The sequence below is a fragment of the Carassius auratus genome, chromosome 15 (assembly GCF_003368295.1).
Source record: "Carassius auratus strain Wakin chromosome 15, ASM336829v1, whole genome shotgun sequence".
In the NCBI taxonomy this organism is placed as follows: Eukaryota; Metazoa; Chordata; class Actinopteri; order Cypriniformes; family Cyprinidae; genus Carassius; species Carassius auratus.
This window is the reverse complement of record NC_039257.1, coordinates 9699827-9719952: the sequence shown is the minus strand read 5'-3', so window position 1 is coordinate 9719952 and position 20126 is coordinate 9699827. Positions and strand designations below refer to the sequence as shown.

General features: G+C 38.3%; 1 protein-coding gene across 2 annotated transcripts; it reads left to right on the top strand.

The window, feature by feature from the left end:
- The first annotated feature begins 7305 nt into the window (after nucleotides 1-7305).
- Nucleotides 7306-18811, top strand: LOC113115005 (hypermethylated in cancer 1 protein-like). Of its 2 annotated transcripts, none has more exons than XM_026282189.1 (2): nucleotides 7306-7542; nucleotides 14568-18811. In XM_026282189.1, the coding sequence occupies exon 2, from the start codon at nucleotides 14585-14587 to the stop codon at nucleotides 16802-16804; it is 2220 nt and encodes a 739-aa protein (XP_026137974.1). In that variant the 5' UTR covers nucleotides 7306-7542; nucleotides 14568-14584; the 3' UTR covers nucleotides 16805-18811. The 2 variants fall into 2 exon arrangements, with proteins under 2 accessions (XP_026137974.1, XP_026137973.1); XM_026282188.1 differs by lacking the exon at nucleotides 7306-7542 and adding an exon at nucleotides 8797-9408.
- The last annotated feature ends 1315 nt before the right edge of the window (nucleotides 18812-20126 follow it).

Genomic DNA, 20126 nt, shown 5'->3' with positions numbered 1-20126 from the left:
TAAAATGAATTTTAAAAAATAGTAAATGATTATACATCAAATACAGCGCAGTCGGTTCTGCCGTCGCATAGTACTCATTCACTAAATGCACAGCTAAATAGACAAGTTTTGAGGCTAGATTTAAATGTGGCTAGTGTTTTAGCACATCTGATCTCTTCTGGAAGCTAAAAGCGGACTCCCCTTGTTTTGCGTGAACGATTGGTATTTCTAACTGACTCGATCCTTATGATCTTTTAGTGCTTTTTTAGGTTTATAGTCATTGAGCATATCTGCAATGTATTTGCGGTCCTAGGTCATTGAGTGATTTATAAACGAGTAAAAGTACTTTAAAATCAATCCTAGATATACCCGGGGAGTCCTGGGACCACAGAAAAATCATAGAATCAATCAATCAATCATTCTATCTAGTCCAATCTGTCTGTCTGTCCAAAAAAACATTTCTTCCATCTACACTTTACCCTAACAGTAGCACTTTCTATTTTATCTACCTGTTTTTTATTTTATTTTAAATGATCCTCTAACTCGCATTCTCCATTCTTTTTCTGTTCTACTTGTTTTCTTTTTATTTAAGAAAATTGACCATCTAACGCGTTCTCTATTCTTTTTTAAAAATGGTCTTCTTACACTGCCGTTCTCTCCACTTTTACTGTTCTTATGACTAATTCTTTTATTTATTAAAAAAGGGCCCTAATACTAGCTTTCAGCTTTTTTTTCCATTCTATGTACTTATAAAAAAAAAAAAAACCTTGCTTAATCGAGACTTGTTACAGCACTAACATAGAACTGCTCTTTTGTTGGTTTTGATTGCGTCTGCTAAATGATTCAATGTAAAATATATAGCTGCCTTTATAGGAAAGGTGGCTGCTTTGAAGAAAAGCAGCTATGGTCAAAATAAAGACTACTACCTTGTATCCTATATGGGTCTCTCCAACAGGATGCCAAAAATATAATGGAGGTAAATTCGTCCCATTTATGAGTGTAGCATTAGAAATGGCTTTATATATATAAAATGCCTTTTTGATTAGACATGATAGGTGCCCTAGTTGCTGTGCAAGACTGATTGTACCTCAGAGTACATTTTGCACATATTAGATTGGACAATGTGAAAATGTGACTGGTAAATGAGGGCAGACATTCTCTATTACAGCACAGGGACATGTCCCAAAAGGAAAACGGTTCACACAAAGTCCACAAGCCCACCCCCCTCCATTCTTTCCTTGATTATCCAGGTGGGAGTAAAATATATATATATATATATATATATATATATATATATATATATATATATATATATATATATAAAAAAAAAAGCACTTCCAACCTGCTCTCCCCCCTCTTCACCCCCACCGGGCCTCCCTGCATGCCTGTCTGCTGACATCACCGCTTGGCTGGCCAATCGCTCTCCTCTGCTCTATCCTTCCCTTCAGCTCGGCTTCCTGCCCCCATGATGTCACATGCCATATGGTTTTCAGCGAGAATCAAGCCGGAAAAGAGATTTAGTTGGAAGAGAGGAGAGAAAAGGAGGAGGTTCGGCATAGGGTGTGCGTAGGCCACAGAAAACAAAAGGCCGCTCTTCCCCTGTGTGTGTGTGTGTGTGTGTGTGGAGTGGCTCTGAGGGGCTAATGAGGAGAGTTTAGAGAGCAGAGACCACTGAGCAGTCAGCCATGTGGTCCACAGATGGATAATTTGCTCAAACACAGAGACGACCAGGGACCGCTGGTGCCAACATGTTGCTTGCATCCCTCAGGCCAGGGTGGCACAGTGAGTCACAGACCATCGAGTCGGGTTAAGCCTAAAGCATTCACCTCATTTTTAACATAAGTGCAGACGGGGTTATTTGTAACTTGAACGTGCAAGGCTTCTGTTGTCATTCACAAACAGTTGATGATGATTGATATTCCAAACTGGCGTGTTAGTCCATTATTATAGTCATAAACACACTGGTTTGTAGCTTTACCGCAAATAGCTTTACCGTTTACTGCCTTTTACTGTTATTCTTCTAGTTATTTACCTTTAGCAGCTCGATCTGAAGTTTTGCAATTAATAAAAAAAGAAAAGAAAGTAGCTTACCTTTGCATATAAAAATGCAAATGAAACTGATGAGATGGAACAACAACAAACTACTGAAAATGGCAACAACAATATATGCCATGTGAACAAGCATGTGTCTGAAGGAATTAAATGATACACTCAACTCTAGTTGAGACACGTACAAAGACATTTTATTAGTCTGGAAAGAAAGATAGAAAGTGCAGATACTGCACAAGGATGAAACGTTCTAGTGTAGTATGCAATAGATTAACTAATGGTATGAGGTTTATCACAATAAATTATCATTTAATGCCAAAACAAGTATTTTCTTGCATTTTAAATGACGTTTTTTTTTTTTAATGTTGATAAATGATTGCATGCTCCATTCCACCATCCTCTCTATTTGCTTTGTGATTGCTTTGTGAATTTTTTTAGGATTCTTTGGCTGTAGCATTTAACAGTTTACTTCCAGTTGCCACTGCCATTTCACTTACGCTGTTTCTGACAGTCCCTATTAAGGCTGAGGGAATTGCAATGGTGACCGGAAGTAAACTGTTTACCGACGGAGCCAAAAAACACACAAAATCACTAAGTAACAAAAGTAAGCTTGTCGAAACGAAGCCTTTAGTGATTAATCAAAGTTAAAAAATTGTCCTTTAAAAAGGGAGAAAAAAAATATTTTTGGCAACTGTAACTGCCCTTTTACAACCAAATGGAATTTAATAAACCTCAGCCTGAAGGAAGTGTCTCTATCTCTGCACTTAGTCCCGATTTCTCTCAACACGTGGGCAGGAGAGCTGTCAGAGAATAAACAGGAAAACAAAGTATACATAACTTGCTTTACTTATTTGAAAAAATAACTAAGTGATTTTCTTGTAAATTTAAACGTAATGTGTTACTATTTACTTTATAAAAGTAATCTTATTACATGTGTTGCTTGTAATGCTTTACTAATGATAATTTGCTGTGATTAAACTCGTACAATTACCTAATCTGTGACCTAAATTAGCTATTCTCACATAGTAGATGGTTACAGTACAATGTCACAAAGAAGGTTTTTTTTTTTTTTTTTTTTTTGCAGAATGATGTTCCATCGGAAGATCTTGTTTAAAGTCTGTATTAAAGTCATGTGACCTATAAGTGTCAGTTGCATCACTTCACTACCATTCACAAATTCTCTTTTGTGGTCCCATGGGATAGTATCCAATGAATGTGCAAAATCTCTGTAAATGGTGGAAAGTATGTCATCTGGCGACTTTTTGCCTACTGTTTTATGAATACTGTGAATTTAGAAATACTACTTTATTCACATACTGTGTTCTGTTTACCATATAGTAAGGAAGTATTTTGAACATTTAATATTTTGGATGCAGCCCGTACTTTGAAAGGCTGTGCGTTCACACTGTACGCATATGCTAAGGGATTGCATCAAAACTAAAATATACTTTGGGCTTTATTCTCCAACGTGTGTCGCTGTACAAAAGTGTGTGCTGGAAAGTCAGAATGACATCTGGTAACAATAGAGACATGCTCGATGAAGGTATTTTGAGGAAGTCACACCATCGGCCCTCGCAGGCTCTTAAAGGAGTGGTTGGTTTGCGCAAGTGGTGCACATGCCTTTTCTTCCAACGCAAGCTTTTGAATCACAGCATGCCCAGTTCAAACCCACACTCACATTATCCCAATCAATCACGGCAGCTTCTCATTTAGCTTTCATCTCCTGAAAACGGCAACACTGCCAGCGGAGGATGCATCCGCGTGTCGGCCAGGACGCTCACAAAAGGCAGAGGATGCAAATGACCTGTCTCTGTGTGCCTATCCACTAAAACTGTCTCGCAGCATCTCATTAGAGTGAATTAGGAGAGGGTGTGCGTAAATGTTGGGCCTAGTGCTCAATTTCTGGTGAGATGTTGGTTCTCAGGGGTGTGTCTGGCATAGGGGCCCGGTGATCTTGCATGTGGTAAATTGAGCGGTTGTACCCACAAAGATAGAAACAGTGCTCATCATGCTGCCATTGAGAGAACGCTTGGGTTGGGTGTCTGGCCAAGGGTGCGAGGCAACAAACAGCTCAACCGCTAAATAGCTGTTCCCATGGTGCATTATTCTGACTCAAGGATGCATTATGAAGCCAGTGCCACGGGCTCTCTGACAATCAGGGGGTCTCAAACTGAGAGAAACTGAGAAACGAGAAAATGACTTTTATAAAATACATTTTTTATTTATGTTTTTTATTATAAAATAACTATTTATTTATTTAAGAATTTATTTATGATTGTATATTATAATATAATATTAGTATTTATTTATAAATGTATTGATTTTGTATGAAGATTTTTATTGATTATTATTCTATAGTATTTATTCATTTTATATTATTGTATATGTATTAAAGTATTTATAATTGTTATAATTATATGATATATTTGTATAAGAATTTTTATCATTAGTAATAATTTATTTGTATTTATTAGTGTTTTCATGTATACTTAAAAAATATTATTATAATCATATATTATTGTTGTTTTTCCCCTATATATTACTTGATTGATTATATTTATAGTTTTTATTTGTTGTTTGTTTATTAATAATTCATTCATATTGTTGCTATTTTTATTATTATTATTGATATACATTATTATTATTTATGTAATTTCTAAATTATGGTTTATAATAATTATAATTCATACGTTTATCATTTATTTATTTAGACTTTAGATTTATGATTTATCTATTCAAGATGAGATTTGTTATATGTCACAGTAATGCTGTGACGCTGTTGCCTTAGGGCTTTGCAAGGCCATAATTTAACTGTAGGCCTTATGCTTGAAAACAACAACGTTATTATAACTTGAGTGGAATGCTATTTGTCATTCCCTATGCATACTTAAACTTGATGCTTCGGTCCCAAGTCAGGCGTTGCTCAGATTATTCTCCACTTTGACAGCAATGCAGTCTCGGAAACCCACTTATGGACCAATATCACTCATGCGCACGGCCAATAAAGTTTAACACACAGCACATAAACATCCCACTTGTTAAAACTAAATTTGTTCAGCTCTCTTGCACTCTTTCCATCTCTTACGCATACATTCCTGTCACACTTTTTACACATACATACACAATTTCTGACATACGGACGTGCATATACAAATAAACAATAGAAGGTGTGTTATTTAGGAGGTGATGGCTGATTGTTAAGTGTCAGTGGTTGTGCAAGTGTGCTCCGTGATCCAGTGGCAGGCCTGGTTAATGTTTTAACATAGCTTTCATTCACTTAATCACTGTAAACACCAGGCATTCGTCTGTTGTTGGCTCATTAGGAACTCAGATCAGGACATAATAGAGGTTAAAGTGTGTCTTCACTTGCTGAGATAAAGTCTTCAGTACATGGACCAATTCTCACTATTAACTAATTGCTTATTAGCATGCATAATATTAAAATATTTGCTGTTTATTAGTACTTATAAAGCACATATTGCATGACCATATTCTACATCCCTAATGCCCAATATTAACAACAACCTACTAACTATTAATAAGCAGCAAATAAGGAGTTTACTGAGGCAAAAATCATATTTATTTTGTTAATAGCAAAAAAATGGACTTTAAAATAGACAGAATTTACATCCTCTCTGTTGCTTATTTGTGTCTAATTCATGCACTTTAACATACATCCAAATCAGAATTCACATTTTGCTTGTGCACACACTGGGCCTCATTCATGAAACACAAGTAGAACGAATTTGTATGTTAGTCATTCATAAAGTCTTTCTTACGTGAATCGAATGTGACAATTTACGTAAGAACAGTTTAGTGAACAATTAGAAATTTGTTCTGCTCATGTTGCATGAATGAGGCCCAATGTGTCCTTCAGAAAATGAAGGAGCTGACTTTGGCAAATCAAGTGAGCTTGTAAACAAACAATAAACATTACTGAGCCAAATGACTTTGGTGTCACATGAGTCAAGGTCAGTGAGACACAAGGGTCAAATCAAGCAATTATATTTAACAACTGAGCTATTTCGAGCGACTAATACCCATTGTTTCTCTCCAACATATGGGCAGTGAATTTTATACCAACATTAAAAGTGAACTAAAAAACATCCAGGTGCTGTTTGCACCCTGATCTGTCCTTTGTCTAGCTCTGCCTATTTGCCTATTTTTTGAGGTTATCACAAGTTCATCAAGAGAAACTGGAAGTGAAAGACAATACGTTCTTCTCAGTAATGCCGAGTTGCTATGACTTTGACCATTAAAATTAAAAAGCAGCATCTTGAACGGCAGTAATTTCAGGAGAGAGACGGGGAAACAGATGTCAGTCAGCTGTTAGAGTAATTCAAGGGCCCGAGGGGCAGGCTGTGACATGAAAAGGCTCCTGTCTGCAGGTGAATGCCCGACGAGAAACCACTTTCATCTCAGCACTCCACAACAAACAGGACGCCACAAAGTGATAGCAAAAATAATGACAAAACATATGACACCATGGGAATATCTGGCTGAAATCCACTAGTCAGTCAGAACGACAGTGTATAGTTGTCATGATTCTTATTAGAAAATAGCAATTACTCTGTGATCAGTGATTGTTAAACTGTGGGAAGCAAGATTATGCATGAATGAATGAATGCCTTCTAAACATAAACTTCTCAAATCATTCAAGTCCAAAAAAAAAAAGAGTGCTCAGAGACCTACCAGCTCATTTAATTCAAAACAGTACTTAATAAAAACAACAGTATGCCTACTTGGAAAAAAATAAACACCTGAAAATGTACGAAACATAAATGATAAATAAATAAAGTTATTGAAAGTATTTGGGACAAAATATCCAGTAACAAAAACAAATTATGCATACAGAAAAAATAACTAGCTAAATAAAACAAAACAAAACACAAAAATGCGCGTGGAAAAAGCTAAATTAAATATCGCCACTCCACAATGCTGCTCATTCATTGTGCCTACGAGCTCATAGCACAATTGCACATTTCAAACCTAAAAAGAATGCGGAGAAGTATTATACATTAAAGTATCAACTTGGACATTTTAATGTCATTTCTACTTCGTTACAGTGTTATAATTTCGAATACTTTATTTTAAACATTTATTTTTTTACACCCATCTAACAAAAAAACAAAAACAAAAAGAAATGTTTGGTCTGAAATTATGCCATTATTTCAATTTTGTAGCTAATTAAATGTATCCCGCTGTGGTGCGCTCTGCCGTCGGTATTATAATATGCGCCGTTAGGTGTCGCTGCACGCGCAGCCTGCACTGCTTCTGGAGACGAACGCCAATCAGAGTCCATCCAGATTCTCAAGTGTCTGATCCATTCTAACGCGAGGAGAGAGGGAGAGAGAAGGGGAGAAGGGTAAAGGACAAGGGACAACACGGAAGAAGCTGGGAACACCGGGAAAAGTTTACCATTTAAAGAGGAATTTGGACGATTGGGGATCTGTGGACGGGGGAATCCCGTAAGGGGAAGTCAAGATCGGCAGGAGCATCAGACATGAATCCGAAGTGAGTCTGTGTTAATGCATGTATCGTGTGAGTTACTGTACCTGCGGCGCGTTCAGGTGTGCGCAGTGAGCGCGTGCCAACATGACCTGATAGACTGTGATAACTTGCGCTCGTGCTGCAGGCGTGTCTGGACAGACGGATATCTGACTTGTAATTTTTAATCGGATTTTTATTACCACATATCATGGATCTAAGAATCTAAACAATCTTAACGTTTTCATCCTGAATTTTGACAGCAAACAAATCAAAACAAAATACTTGTCAACTTGTCACTAACCAGAATAACTCTAGTATTACATAGGCTACTTTATTTCGCCTATGTACAGCTGTTGACTCTTAAAAATAAAGGTTCTTCTATAGTTCAGCAATGAACCTTCTCCTTATAAGAACACGTTTTTATAGTGTAATAGGCTAGTTCTTGAACTAAATATGGTTCTTTGCAGATTAAAAAGTAATTGATGCAGGCTATAGGTTCTTCAAATCAGTTTATTGGTTTCTGTGTTTTTTTTTAAAGCACCAGTATACACAAGGTTTTTTAAAGAACTTGAGAAAAAGTTATCTTTGATTCCAATTCAACTTAATGTTAAGAGTGAACATTAAACTGCGGTCACTGGGTCTATGTCACTAGGCCATGACATCTGAACTGTCATTCATATCTGCTTTTGATATTAAGAATAATCTTGAGTCATAATTTTCAGAATAAACAAACTTAATAAATGAAAATGACGGATATCTATAACTGAAACTTACAAAAATGAAACTAGCCTTTATTCTGTCAGTGTTATGTGAAGCAGACTATATGCATAATTTCTGCACCTCTTCTGTCTAAATATAGCAATAAATGTCTGTATAAAAGTAAGCTATTATGTCATTAAATACTGATAATACTGATGCTACTGATACAGCCCTAAATTAGCTTAAAAATAATAAACAAACTCTCAATTTGATAATAATTTTATGCTAAACTTTAATGCTAAGTTTGCAACTAATTATTTGATATTATAGCATTGTTTACCAATTAAAAAAATACCAAGGTACTAAGATATATCCTATGTTATTTTCATATACTTTAAAGTTCATGGTAGTACTATTTACTTTAAAAACATGGTAGTACTATGGTAATACTTTTTAAAACAGATTTAATCGAGATGAGTTTTATGTAAAAGGTAATCAGTATTTGTGTGTAAACATTCACAGGTACAGACAGGTGTGCAGACTCAATATTTATTTTCCTGAATAATATAATAACGAACTCTATACAGAATATATGGTAACCGTCATCTGTATTAAAACAGTCAGCACTCATAAAAACAGCTACTCTTTCACCCCCACCATGTTGTGATATACAAAAAACCCGCCTGTCTCTTTAAGACAAAGCGTCGATGTGTTGAGAAGTTCAAGTTGGGGTCACTGTAAGTTCCTGCCCTCGATTTTACCTTTTAGTTTTATTGTAGACTGACATCACACGAGGCGCTAAAACACTCGCGCAGCCCAGAAGCCCATTATCATCTCCAGTCGCGTTATTACACCCATACGAAAATAGCCAAGGAAATTACAAAACATACGAAAAAACGAGAAAAAAAAACTGATGCAGGAGTACGCACGTATTTTTATAGGAGGAGTGAGTGAGTGAGCGAGAGAGATAGAGAGAGAGATAGAGGGTGGAGGGAGAGAGAGAGCAAGAGGGAGGGTGAGCATTCATTGCAATTAATAATAAAAAAGAGTTGGCAGCCGTGCTCGGAAAACTGGCATGGTTTTGGGAGGCTGGCAGTTCAAAGTTGAAACGTCAGAAATGACTCCAAAAGACTGTTGAGATGATCATTAAGGGAGACTTCGATCGGATGGCAGAAGAGATCGGGCATCCAGGTAACGTTCAGTGCTCTTAATATTGTATAGCCTTTTTATCAACACTTTATTCATTTACATAAACATAATTATAATCAGAGCAACTGTATGATTGTTTTTAAATTCTCGGATCATTTGCTGATGGATGTAAAAGTTATACGAATTAAGACCCGATTGTTTGCCTTTCTCTTTTATTGCTCATTTTAGTATTATACACTATATCAAAGATTATTTGCAAATAGCAAAATGCAAACAGGTTACTTATATGCTGAAGATTTAATATATATATATTTATTCAGAAACTGTAAAGCTTTTTATCTATCGTCTGTGAACAAGGGGCTTCATTATAAATAGTCAAGTTTATAATCGCGTTATGAGTCCAAAAGTGTTGCAGTATGTGATCTGGTGGGTCTTTGATTTTGTATGGCAGTGTGGACCTCTCAGTGACGGCTCTCAGCCTTAATTGAGAATCCATGGTGTTTCACATGCGACTGATTTGACTTTAAAGAGAATTAGAGTTTTAAAGACAGATATGTGGTGTCTTGCATGCAAATGCAGTCTGTTAAATGAAAAATTTAAATTCAGCAAGTTTAGAGAGTTTGAGATGGTCGGGGTCACGTATAGTAGCCTATTTTAGAGGATTGCCTACTCTGTTTGAAACTAAACATTTCCACACACGCACAAGACGAGCTCTAAAGAATGTAATTTATTCATAAATGATTTAATGGACTGAGATAATTACACAGTTTATGCTTTATAAAGCGTCCAACAAACATTTGCAAAGACCATAAGATGTAAAATTATAATGCAATTTTATGGCATCATATTTATAGGTTATAACAGGCCTCGCAGTTCTTTTTCTTTTTCACTTTAATTTAGAATTTTAATTAAAAGTGTATCATGCTCAAAGCGAAACTCTGAGAACTGGATTACTGTATATCTGTGATTATCAGCTGTATCTTTCTCGACTACATTCTATCCAAGAGATTGTTACAGAACATAAAACAGATATAAGATGATGTGATATGTGGCTAGAATATTTCCATCTCATCTCTTACCATGGAGGCCACATATAGGGAATGGGAGCTGTCCTCCCAGTGGTATTTATGAATGAATATCCAGATCTGCGTGTGCTGAGGGAGCGCGCGAGAGAATATGAGCGCAATAAGACGAGCTGTGGAAGTGGAAGCTGTAGCGCATGATACGCTCCTTTCCAAACTCATAGGCTACCTTCAAATTATATGCAAAAATGGTCGATAAACCTCAGGTGTTTTGCCGTTTGACTTTAACCCACTTAAACAGGCACGATCAAAGACAAACGCACGTTTCTTGGTGCCAAGAGGTTTTGCGCAGGTTTTCCTTTTCATCCACAAAACGATCATGTCTTAGGATATAGTAAAACTTGAAAACTAAGTTATAGGGAACAGTTTTAAAGCCCTTTAAATGACACCAATTTAAAAACTAATTCAAAACATTTTATTTTAGGTTTATTTCACGCACAGTGACTGAATGACAGCTTTATTCTGCAATTAAATTATTGGGCCAACATTATTAAATTATAGCTTACATGAAATAACATCTGGCTATATGTGTTTTCCCCTTTTTTGTACCATTCCTTATCTTTAAAAAATAAAACAAACAAAATATTTAGATGGCCTATTTCTCGTGCATGCACTGTTTACAGAGTCTAACACGCCAGTTCAGCAAATTTAAAAGACATATTTGTGACTGATTGACTGTTTATTCCTTAAAGGTACATTAGACTCAGCCTAAAGGGATAAATCTCAAAGGGAGGACGCTTTTGTGGTAAAAAGATGACAGACCGAGGGCGGAGAGAGAGAGAGGAAGTCTTAAGAACACGAGCAGACCCCTGCCTCACCCCTAAAGCAGCAAAATGACAACAGAGACAAAACACAGGGCTAATGAATACCAAAGCACCTAAAATATGACCCATGCACTGTCTTTAATGCAGTCGTGTACCATACCAAATATAGCAAACAGACCAAGCTGTCGCATGCGCTATACAGAATTGACATTTGTTTTTTATCACTGATAGCTTTTGTTTTATTCAGATGCGTTCTCCCTATTAACTGTATTTATGCAGTATTTTTTTTTTTTGATTTAATAATGTGACTTTCAGTGTTTTTTAAAAGTTGAATTAAAACTCCTTAACGTTTATATTTGATTATAGGCTATTTAAGTAATTAAGGTAAACGATTGGGTCCTGTAAATGAGCTGAAATTTCCGTGATGCATAAGTGCGCATTAAAGACGCGTAATGTAAATCCACAGGGTGACAGGCTTGAGAGGATGTAAGTGTTTACGCGTGAAGTTCAAACAGTCATTTTAAAACATGATTTACGTCTTTCATCACTTCCTTTAAATCTTAACACGCTGAACGTCTGACAGAATAAAGGAGTCATTTTTTCCCTGCATTCTGACAGAATTAGTTGTTGTCTTACTAATTAAATGAGGTTTTCTTTCTTTTCCTTTGCTTATAAAAACGTTCAGGTGAAGGCTGAACCACAGTCATTGCTTTCCATTCCGTTCCGTTTATATTGTTTACATTTTCCTTCTTTTCTGTCATCTTTGCGCTTCTTGAAACCAGCACAGTTAGGACAGTTCGGCACGAATCGCTATAAATCATGCGCTCATACAGCTTTGTTCTGCTTTCTCAAACTCTCTCTAATGCAAAGTCCACATGCCAAAAATGGCTCTTCGACTTAAAATACACCTGTCAGTGATGAGACGTGTCCGCTTGCAACAGTGGGGGCGATAAGAGTTACACAACTTAGGTGCTTTTGTTAACAGACTCTGAAGAGAGATGCGCACTGAGAGGAAATGTTGCGTGTGGTGTTTGTTTGGTTGAGATGCTCCATTGTTAAGGTAACTTTGCCTGCAATAGGCAATTAATAACATGTCATCTGTTTGATTCTGTGCGTTAGTGAAAGTGTATATCCTTTATATAATTACAAGTGATACAATTATATAATGGTTAAAAAAATCTATAAATGACACGCGTTTGGAAAAAAAAGGAACACATGATTTATGAATTAGGAAAATTGTATTGAATAACCTGTAACTCAAGAGTGTTCAGGCTGACATGAATGGGAAAGGCTACAGGTGCACTCCAGGCCAGAAATGACCAGCTGCCGGCAATAGTTCCACAAAAAGGAAATGTTCAAAATCTGTTTAAAACAATCACTTCTTATTTCAGGCGTCTCCTGGATCTGTTTTTCTTTTTTCTTTTTTAGACAAATGTGTAAAAGCACTGGGCTAAATTAATAGTTTTGACACAAAAATGTACACAGATAGGTCTAATTGTTTTATAAATATATTTATACAGTAATTTTTTTTTATAGTCCTGTCCATGTATGGTTTCTCTGCCTCAACAACTATTTCTCCTAGTGGAGAAGCCAGAATGACAAGCGCGTCTTCATGCTTCTGTAGTGCGCAGCTGGCTCTTTATAGTAAAGATGTAGATTTTATTTTTGTATTTTATTTTTATCTACATCACATTTGACTGTTTTCATTTTAATGAAGAGGAATATAGGGATCAGAATCTCATGTTTTGTGTGTATTATCAGCATTATGAAGGATTGGGGAGATCTGACCCACCCTAATTATAACTTGGGTATTTAATGAATTTTAATTAGTTAATTAATTAATTTGTATTTAGACTATAGATCTATATTCCAGCTGTTATGGTTAGTCTGATGGGGTTACCATAGCAATAATCTGACCGCTTCCAGTTAAGATATTTGGACAATAAAAAAAGAAATAAAAAAAACAGTAGGCTACTACCATATATTAAAACTTTATAGAAGTTTTACACATACTCAAGAAAATTTTTGCATGTTGTTTTTATGTCTTAAATTCCAGCGGACAAATCTAACCAGAACCTGACCAATATAACTAGAAAATTACTGCCAGAAAATTCTTTAAAAAGTTAAAGGGCTGAAAGTCATTGAATAATTCACACACTGTGTAAAACCAACCTTTTCTGGCAACTGCGTGGTTAAGTATTATTCATGTTAGGAGATGAGGTTTGTTTTAAAGGAAAGACTTGCATTGTTGGATTTAAGGGCTAATTAAATGGAAGCTTATGGCTACAAACTACAGTATTCATCTAAGAGGATTATTTTATACAATGAAATAAACAATGAGAGGAGGCACTGATGTTGGGATGACTGTATTTATTTAGCTTCTTGTTTCCCATCAGTGAAACCATCCCCTGTGGGACCCTAACTATCCGTTTTATCTCATATACAGACCATCCTCATGTAGCAGGGTTTAAACAATATTTTCTGGTAAATTTGTAATGTTTATAATGTTTGCATGACAGGAACCATTGCGTTCAGCTTAGAATTTAAACTTGGCATTGTTGGTTGAATGTTTATTTAGTAATTTGTAGGCATCCTTTGACAAGTGGTCTTTTTAAAACGGTTTCATTTGTAACTCACACTTCTATACAGCAGAGTGTCCTGTCATGAATTGGCTGCATTTTTTTTGTCCCCACTGGTTTATGCCTGCTGTTCATCACACTTGCAAAACCTTCAGTCTGACTTTGTTTAAAACTCCACACACCACCTCTGGAATTCTTTATCAGGAAGACAGCAATATGAAAACATGTTTATACTGGCATTTTTCCTCTGTCTTTTTTTCTTCTTTCTTTTTTCTTTTTTTTTTTTTTTTTGTTAACTGCACTTCACTGTAAGTTTTAAACATGTGGGTTTGTATCTTGATAATGACAAAACCATCACAGTCTCACCCGGTCAGCTATAGCTCACTTATATGGAGTCCTTCTGATGCCTGTTGCATTAAAGGAAAAGTTGAATTGTTTGCCCTCAGTCCCCTACTTTAAAGTCCACAAAAATATCAAAGAGTAAATGAGCTATATTCAGGATCAAGAAAATGCACACAAGCTTAAGTGCTCCTTTTTATATCTTCAAGTGCTGCCAGTCAAGTTTTACAAGACAGTCCAACACAAACATATGTGTCAGTAACGTGTGTTATATTTCAAAAGACAGCTATTTAAAAAATGGCCTTTTATTCCACAGTACTCAAATAAGTATGCAAAATTCAGCTAGTTTACAATAGGCCTCTAAATGTGGTAGTTTATGTTTGTCTGCAACAATTTTCTGGCTTCTACTTAATTTTTCCATTTCTCTTCTGTTTCAGGTATTGGTCTGAAGTCGATGCTGGATGCCATGGAAGTCCCAAGTCATGCTAGGCACCTCCTCTTACAGTTGAACACACAACGAACCAAAGGCTTCTTGTGTGATGTTATCATTGTCGTGCAGAATGCACTGTTTCGTGCTCACAAGAACATCCTGGCAGCCAGTAGCCTCTACCTTAAATCTCTTGTCGTTCATGACAACCTTATCAATCTGGACCATGAGATGGTCAGTCCAGGTGTGTTTCGAGTTATTCTTGACTATATCTACACAGGGCGCTTAAGTGAAGGTGACCCCACCTCTCCAACTGAGCCAAGTATAGGAGCAGTGCTGGCAGCAGCAAGTTATCTGCAGCTGCTGGATCTGGTGACTCTATGCAAGAAGAAGCTGAAGAGAAATGGGAAGTACCATTTACGTCCCAGTCCTGGGTTTTTACCTTACAAGATAGGCTCCAGTGGTGTGGGGGTAGGACGGTTTCGAATATCTACCCCTGTCATCCACTCCTGCCACCCTGGAGGAGTAGTTAGCACCCCTCGACCTAACCCATTAGAGGACCTGCCCCCCCTCCCACTTGCCCCCCACGTCGGTGAAATTTATGCACCAGTTCCCAACCAGGGTCCACCACCTTACCCTCCAGCAAAAGCATCCCTGTCTCCCCAGTCAGGCCTGCGCATGCCCCCTAATGACAGGAACTGCTCATCTGTTTTTGGCCTTGACCTGTCCAAGAAAAGTCCAAGTTCCCAGTCCCAGCTTCCGTCTGGTCACCCCCATTTGATCTCCTCACTTCACCCAGAAGAGGAGCCAGAGGGGGAGCTAGATCAAAGCACTAGTCCCCTGCTCAGTCCAAATGATGGCTCCAGAAAAATGGAGACAGCCCATCATGTGGGGTCTCTCACCCCACACCCCTATCCTCTACCCAACCATCCTCTTGCACCCCATCTTCCCCATCTGCATCGTCCTCAGGGCCAAGAACCTTACCCCTGCGCTCCTAGCCCAGAACCTATGGAGGACTCCAGAGAACAAGTCCGAGATGGGTCCAACATCTATCGGTGGGTGAAGAATGAGCCTTCTAACCCAGAAGATGAAGATGAGGAAGACGAAGAGGATGAGAGTGGAGGAATGGGTGAGCAGGATAAAGAGAGACACCAGCACATGAATCACCATAAGAACAGCGAGGAAAAGCTGAACATGAATGAGCGGGGCTATGACAGAGGGACCTGCGATGATGGAGAGGATGAGAATGGGACTGGCAGCGAAGAGACAGGGAGCAGTGAGGGTCGCCCATCTCCCCCTGTTCCAGGTGGAAGATATCACATGCCATACGAGCCAGAGAGTTTCGGAGATAACTTGTACGTGTGCATCCCCTGCGACAAAGGCTTCCCCAGCTCAGAGCAGCTCAATGCCCATGTGGAAACCCATACTGAGGAGGAGCTAAACAATGGGAGCGAGCTGGACAACAGCAACAACAGCAGCAGCAAACCCACCAATGCCCATGGTCCTACAAGCTTGAATAGCTCTAGTGGCCTCCACAGTCCTTTCCTAGATAGCAAATCGACACAAAATCTCCATTCCATTGGTCTCGGTGAGATCATTCGACCCTATCGCTGTTCATCATGTGACAAGTCTTATAAAGATCCTGCCACCCTAAGGCAACATGAGAAAACCCACTGGCTGACACGCCCATACCCCTGTAGCATCTGTGGCAAGAAGTTTACCCAGCGTGGTACTATGACACGCCACATGCGCAGCCATTTGGGCCTAAAACCCTTTGCCTGTGATGCCTGTGGCATGCGCTTTACTCGCCAGTACCGTCTGACAGAACACATGCGCATCCACTCTGGAGAGAAACCCTACGAGTGCCAGGTGTGCGGGGGCAAGTTTGCTCAGCAGCGCAACCTTATCAGTCACATGAAGATGCACAGCAGCGGAACAGCTGGTGGAGGACTTGCTCCTGACGGCAAGCTGAAGATAGACTTCTCTGAGGGGATTTATCCTCTGAGCAAGTACACAGCTGAGCATCTGGGTCTGAAGCAGGAGAAAACCTCAGACCTTCTCACAGCCTCCCAGCACCTGCTGGCTGACGCCAAAGCCATGGAGAGCCTCTACCCGCTGTCAAAGCTGGCTGTTGAACACCTCGGCCTCACCCACAACAAGATAGACATCCTGAACCAGCCACTGCCACCCACTTCGCAGCAGCTCTCGGCAGACTCCCGCACCATTGACCGCTACTCTCCTAGCTAGAGGGGGGAACCACTAACTATACTTTCCAAAGAGACATCACTGTATGCCATTCACAGTATTCAACTCTCACCTCATCTTCATTTAAACCTGCACCTCAAAGAGTGAAGGGCCAGAAAGTGCTGGCCATAAAAATGCACACAAACTGTTAAAATTCTGAACGTGCCTTTCTTTGCAGATTTTGCAGTATGTGCATTTCTTAAAATTACTTTCCTACAAGGAGGAAACTGCTTTATTTATAATCTGTTTTGACCATTGGACACTCAGACAATGCAGTATTTATATAAAAACAACTTCTTTTTTGTTCAATCACCGAGCCAAACAACCAATTGAAAACCAAAAAGAGATTGTTTTTATTTATTTTTCTTTTATGTTAATTTTCTTTTTTTTCTTTTCTTTTTTTTATGTTGGAAAAGCCAAAGAGAAAATGTCAAATGTTACAGAAGAGAGTTGCAATCATACCCTAAACCTGTGTATTAAGTATTATTGGTGTATATAGAATGAAAAAGCACATATGAACAATATTCAGGGCTTCTGTCCAGAATGGAGCAACAAATCTGGAAGAAAGAAAAAAAAAGCCAAATCTTTGGGATTTTATAGTAATTGGAGGACTTTTTATAGACTATTTTTCGGAGTACTGGATCACCTGTATCTGATTTTCCAGCTTTGTGAATGGCCCAGTTTTTTCCATACTAAAGGGAGCAACTAACTGAAGAGAGTGTTTGTTCCAGGACTTAGGTAAAGTGATCTAAGCTTCTCTCTGCATTGATGTAGTTATCCCCTTCAGCATGGAATGAGAGTTCATAGAGAGTACCATTTAATTTTTTTTCACCACCTTCAGGTGTATGGTCTTGAGCTATTTAGTGTCTTTGTTCCCTTTCCTTTCCTCCAACGCCAAGTGCCTTCAGCTTATTGAAAAAGTAGCAAGTACTGCCCTGTGATCTCACAACTGGAATATCTTTGTGCATATTCCGATCATGATATAACAATCCATGTCCACGTGTTTTGGTCCATCTGGTGCGACAGACTAAGCATGGGTGGTGCCTTTGAAAATGCAGTAATATTTACAGCAGAGTCCATATGCTTCAGTTGCATCACAGTCGACCCCTTTGAAAGGCTCTCTGCATGACTAGTTGTATAACAGTTCCAGCGAAGGCACTTTTGTGTATATAAACCAAACAGTGACGTTTCGCAAGTGATTGATTCGGCAACACCTTCAAGACCTTTCCTCATGTGAAATGTTTGAGAGGGCCTCCTCACCCCTATTACAGTGCAGTTAATTTCAGGCTAATGTGACGGCTTTAACCCCACGGTGCCTCACACACACATAGAGCCACTAATGTGACAACCATCTGAACATGAGGAGCAGGGCTCTCTCTCACTGATACTGTGAGCGCAGATAGCAGCAGCTGGTCCACTCAGGGTAAGCCCTGTGAAATCTCACATTTTCGAAGACTATCCACGCTTGTCTGTCTCACTGATGTTAGATTTTATGCCAGTTGACCAGGCCCTGTGATCTGAAGGTACACCCTAATCCTCCAGCTACCGCTCTAATGTACCATAGCTGCACTTACAACAATCAGTTCTCCATATTTCAAGTAAACATAAAACACAGTAGCCTGTTACGGCTGCTTCCTTTTTTGTAGTCTTACAGCTCATCTGCTTTGCCTCTAAAAAATGTTTTACAGTAAATGTTCTGATGAGATACGGCACCCGCTGCATTTTATTCCAAAGACCATGTTGACATTTTGTCCTTTCCTCTCATAAAATGTTTTGTTAACCACTAGTTACAATTACAACCTCAGCTGGTGAATGTGAAAACTTAAACCACGAATGCACTGTGAAAGAACTAGTGAATCTTAAAGCTTTATTAGAGCTTAGTGAATATTGAACATGTAATTTGGGACAAATTACCTAGGCTTTACTTCGTAGCATGTCAGCTATTCAAAGTGTTTCTTTTCTTTTCTGTATTATTGGTCAGATTGAACTCTCTTAATCAAAGCAAAAAGACATTGGTGCTTACCTCAGGACTGAGCCTATCATGGGTTACACAATGCTTTAGCAATAGTTTAATACAAAAACACACACGCTAATTGCTCTCTGTGTATTGTACATAAAAATCCAAGCACACTTTTTGAAGGGATCTTATCGTTTTTAAACCTGTGGTTATTTCACAATGCTAAAAATGTCTTTTTTTTCCTGAAATTATTATTATTATTATTTTTTTTTGTGAATAGACTATGCAACTGTCTCCTATTTTTACATTATAGAAAATACTGTAGTTACAAAATGAAATGGGAAATGACATAATTACCATAAAAGGCAAATTTGTAAATTAAAAATGATTTCTTGATAAAAGTCAGCATGTTTTTTTTTTTTTTCTGTACACTTGAAGGTACTTGAAATTCTACAGCACAGTTGGAAACTCACACATGCACTAAAAGAAATGCCAGACAGCAAGTCCGATTACTGTTAACGTTATGCTGTATAAGAAATGTTGTGTGTTTATCAATAATTCGCCGCAGTGATAAACACTTGGCCGAGTTGGTAAGGAGGGAAGCATAGTTTCTGAAGTTGATTGACCCATTTGTTCTGGGCGGGCCTGTAGAAAGTTTAGCTGACCTTTTTGCCGAGAGGCAGGATTAGACTCCCAGTGAGGTTTTGTATACATGTCCTATTAAACCACACGCATGAAACCAGCTTGTTTGGGGCGAGACAGATGCTGAAATTTCCCAACACTCTTAAGTGGACAGTCGAGATCCAGAAATTCCTCTCAACTTAATTTTGCAAAACACATGAAAACAGTCTGGGCACAGCGGTTTGTTTGTATCCAAACGAAACCCAGAGCGTAAACGGAATACAAATCTTCTGACTCGAGGCATAGAACAATATTACAGCTATCATAACAGTTAAAACTTTGACCGCAGACATATTAATACGGGCTGAGGAGATGTGACAGCCCGTTTGAAGTGGATTTCGGTGGTGGGAAAATAAATCTCACACTCCCCTTCTCCACCATTCATTAGCTCGCTCTCATCGAAAATCTATCGCTCTCTCTTTCCTGCTCTCCGACAGACAAAACAAGAGAAAAAAAGAGGTTTTCCACTTCGGTTCCAAAAGCATAGAGAAAAGAAAAAAACAAAATTAAGTGGCTCTGCGTTCAGTACTGCTCTGACGGTGTGTGAGTCAGGGTCAGGGGGCAGGTGAGATGTTTGGTTGTGTTTTTGTTCGCTCCAGCTATCTGAAGCATACGAAAGTGCTTCTGTTAATGGAGCGGTTACAAAAGGAGTAAAGTTGAGCTGGGGGAAGTGAACTTTTGACTCTG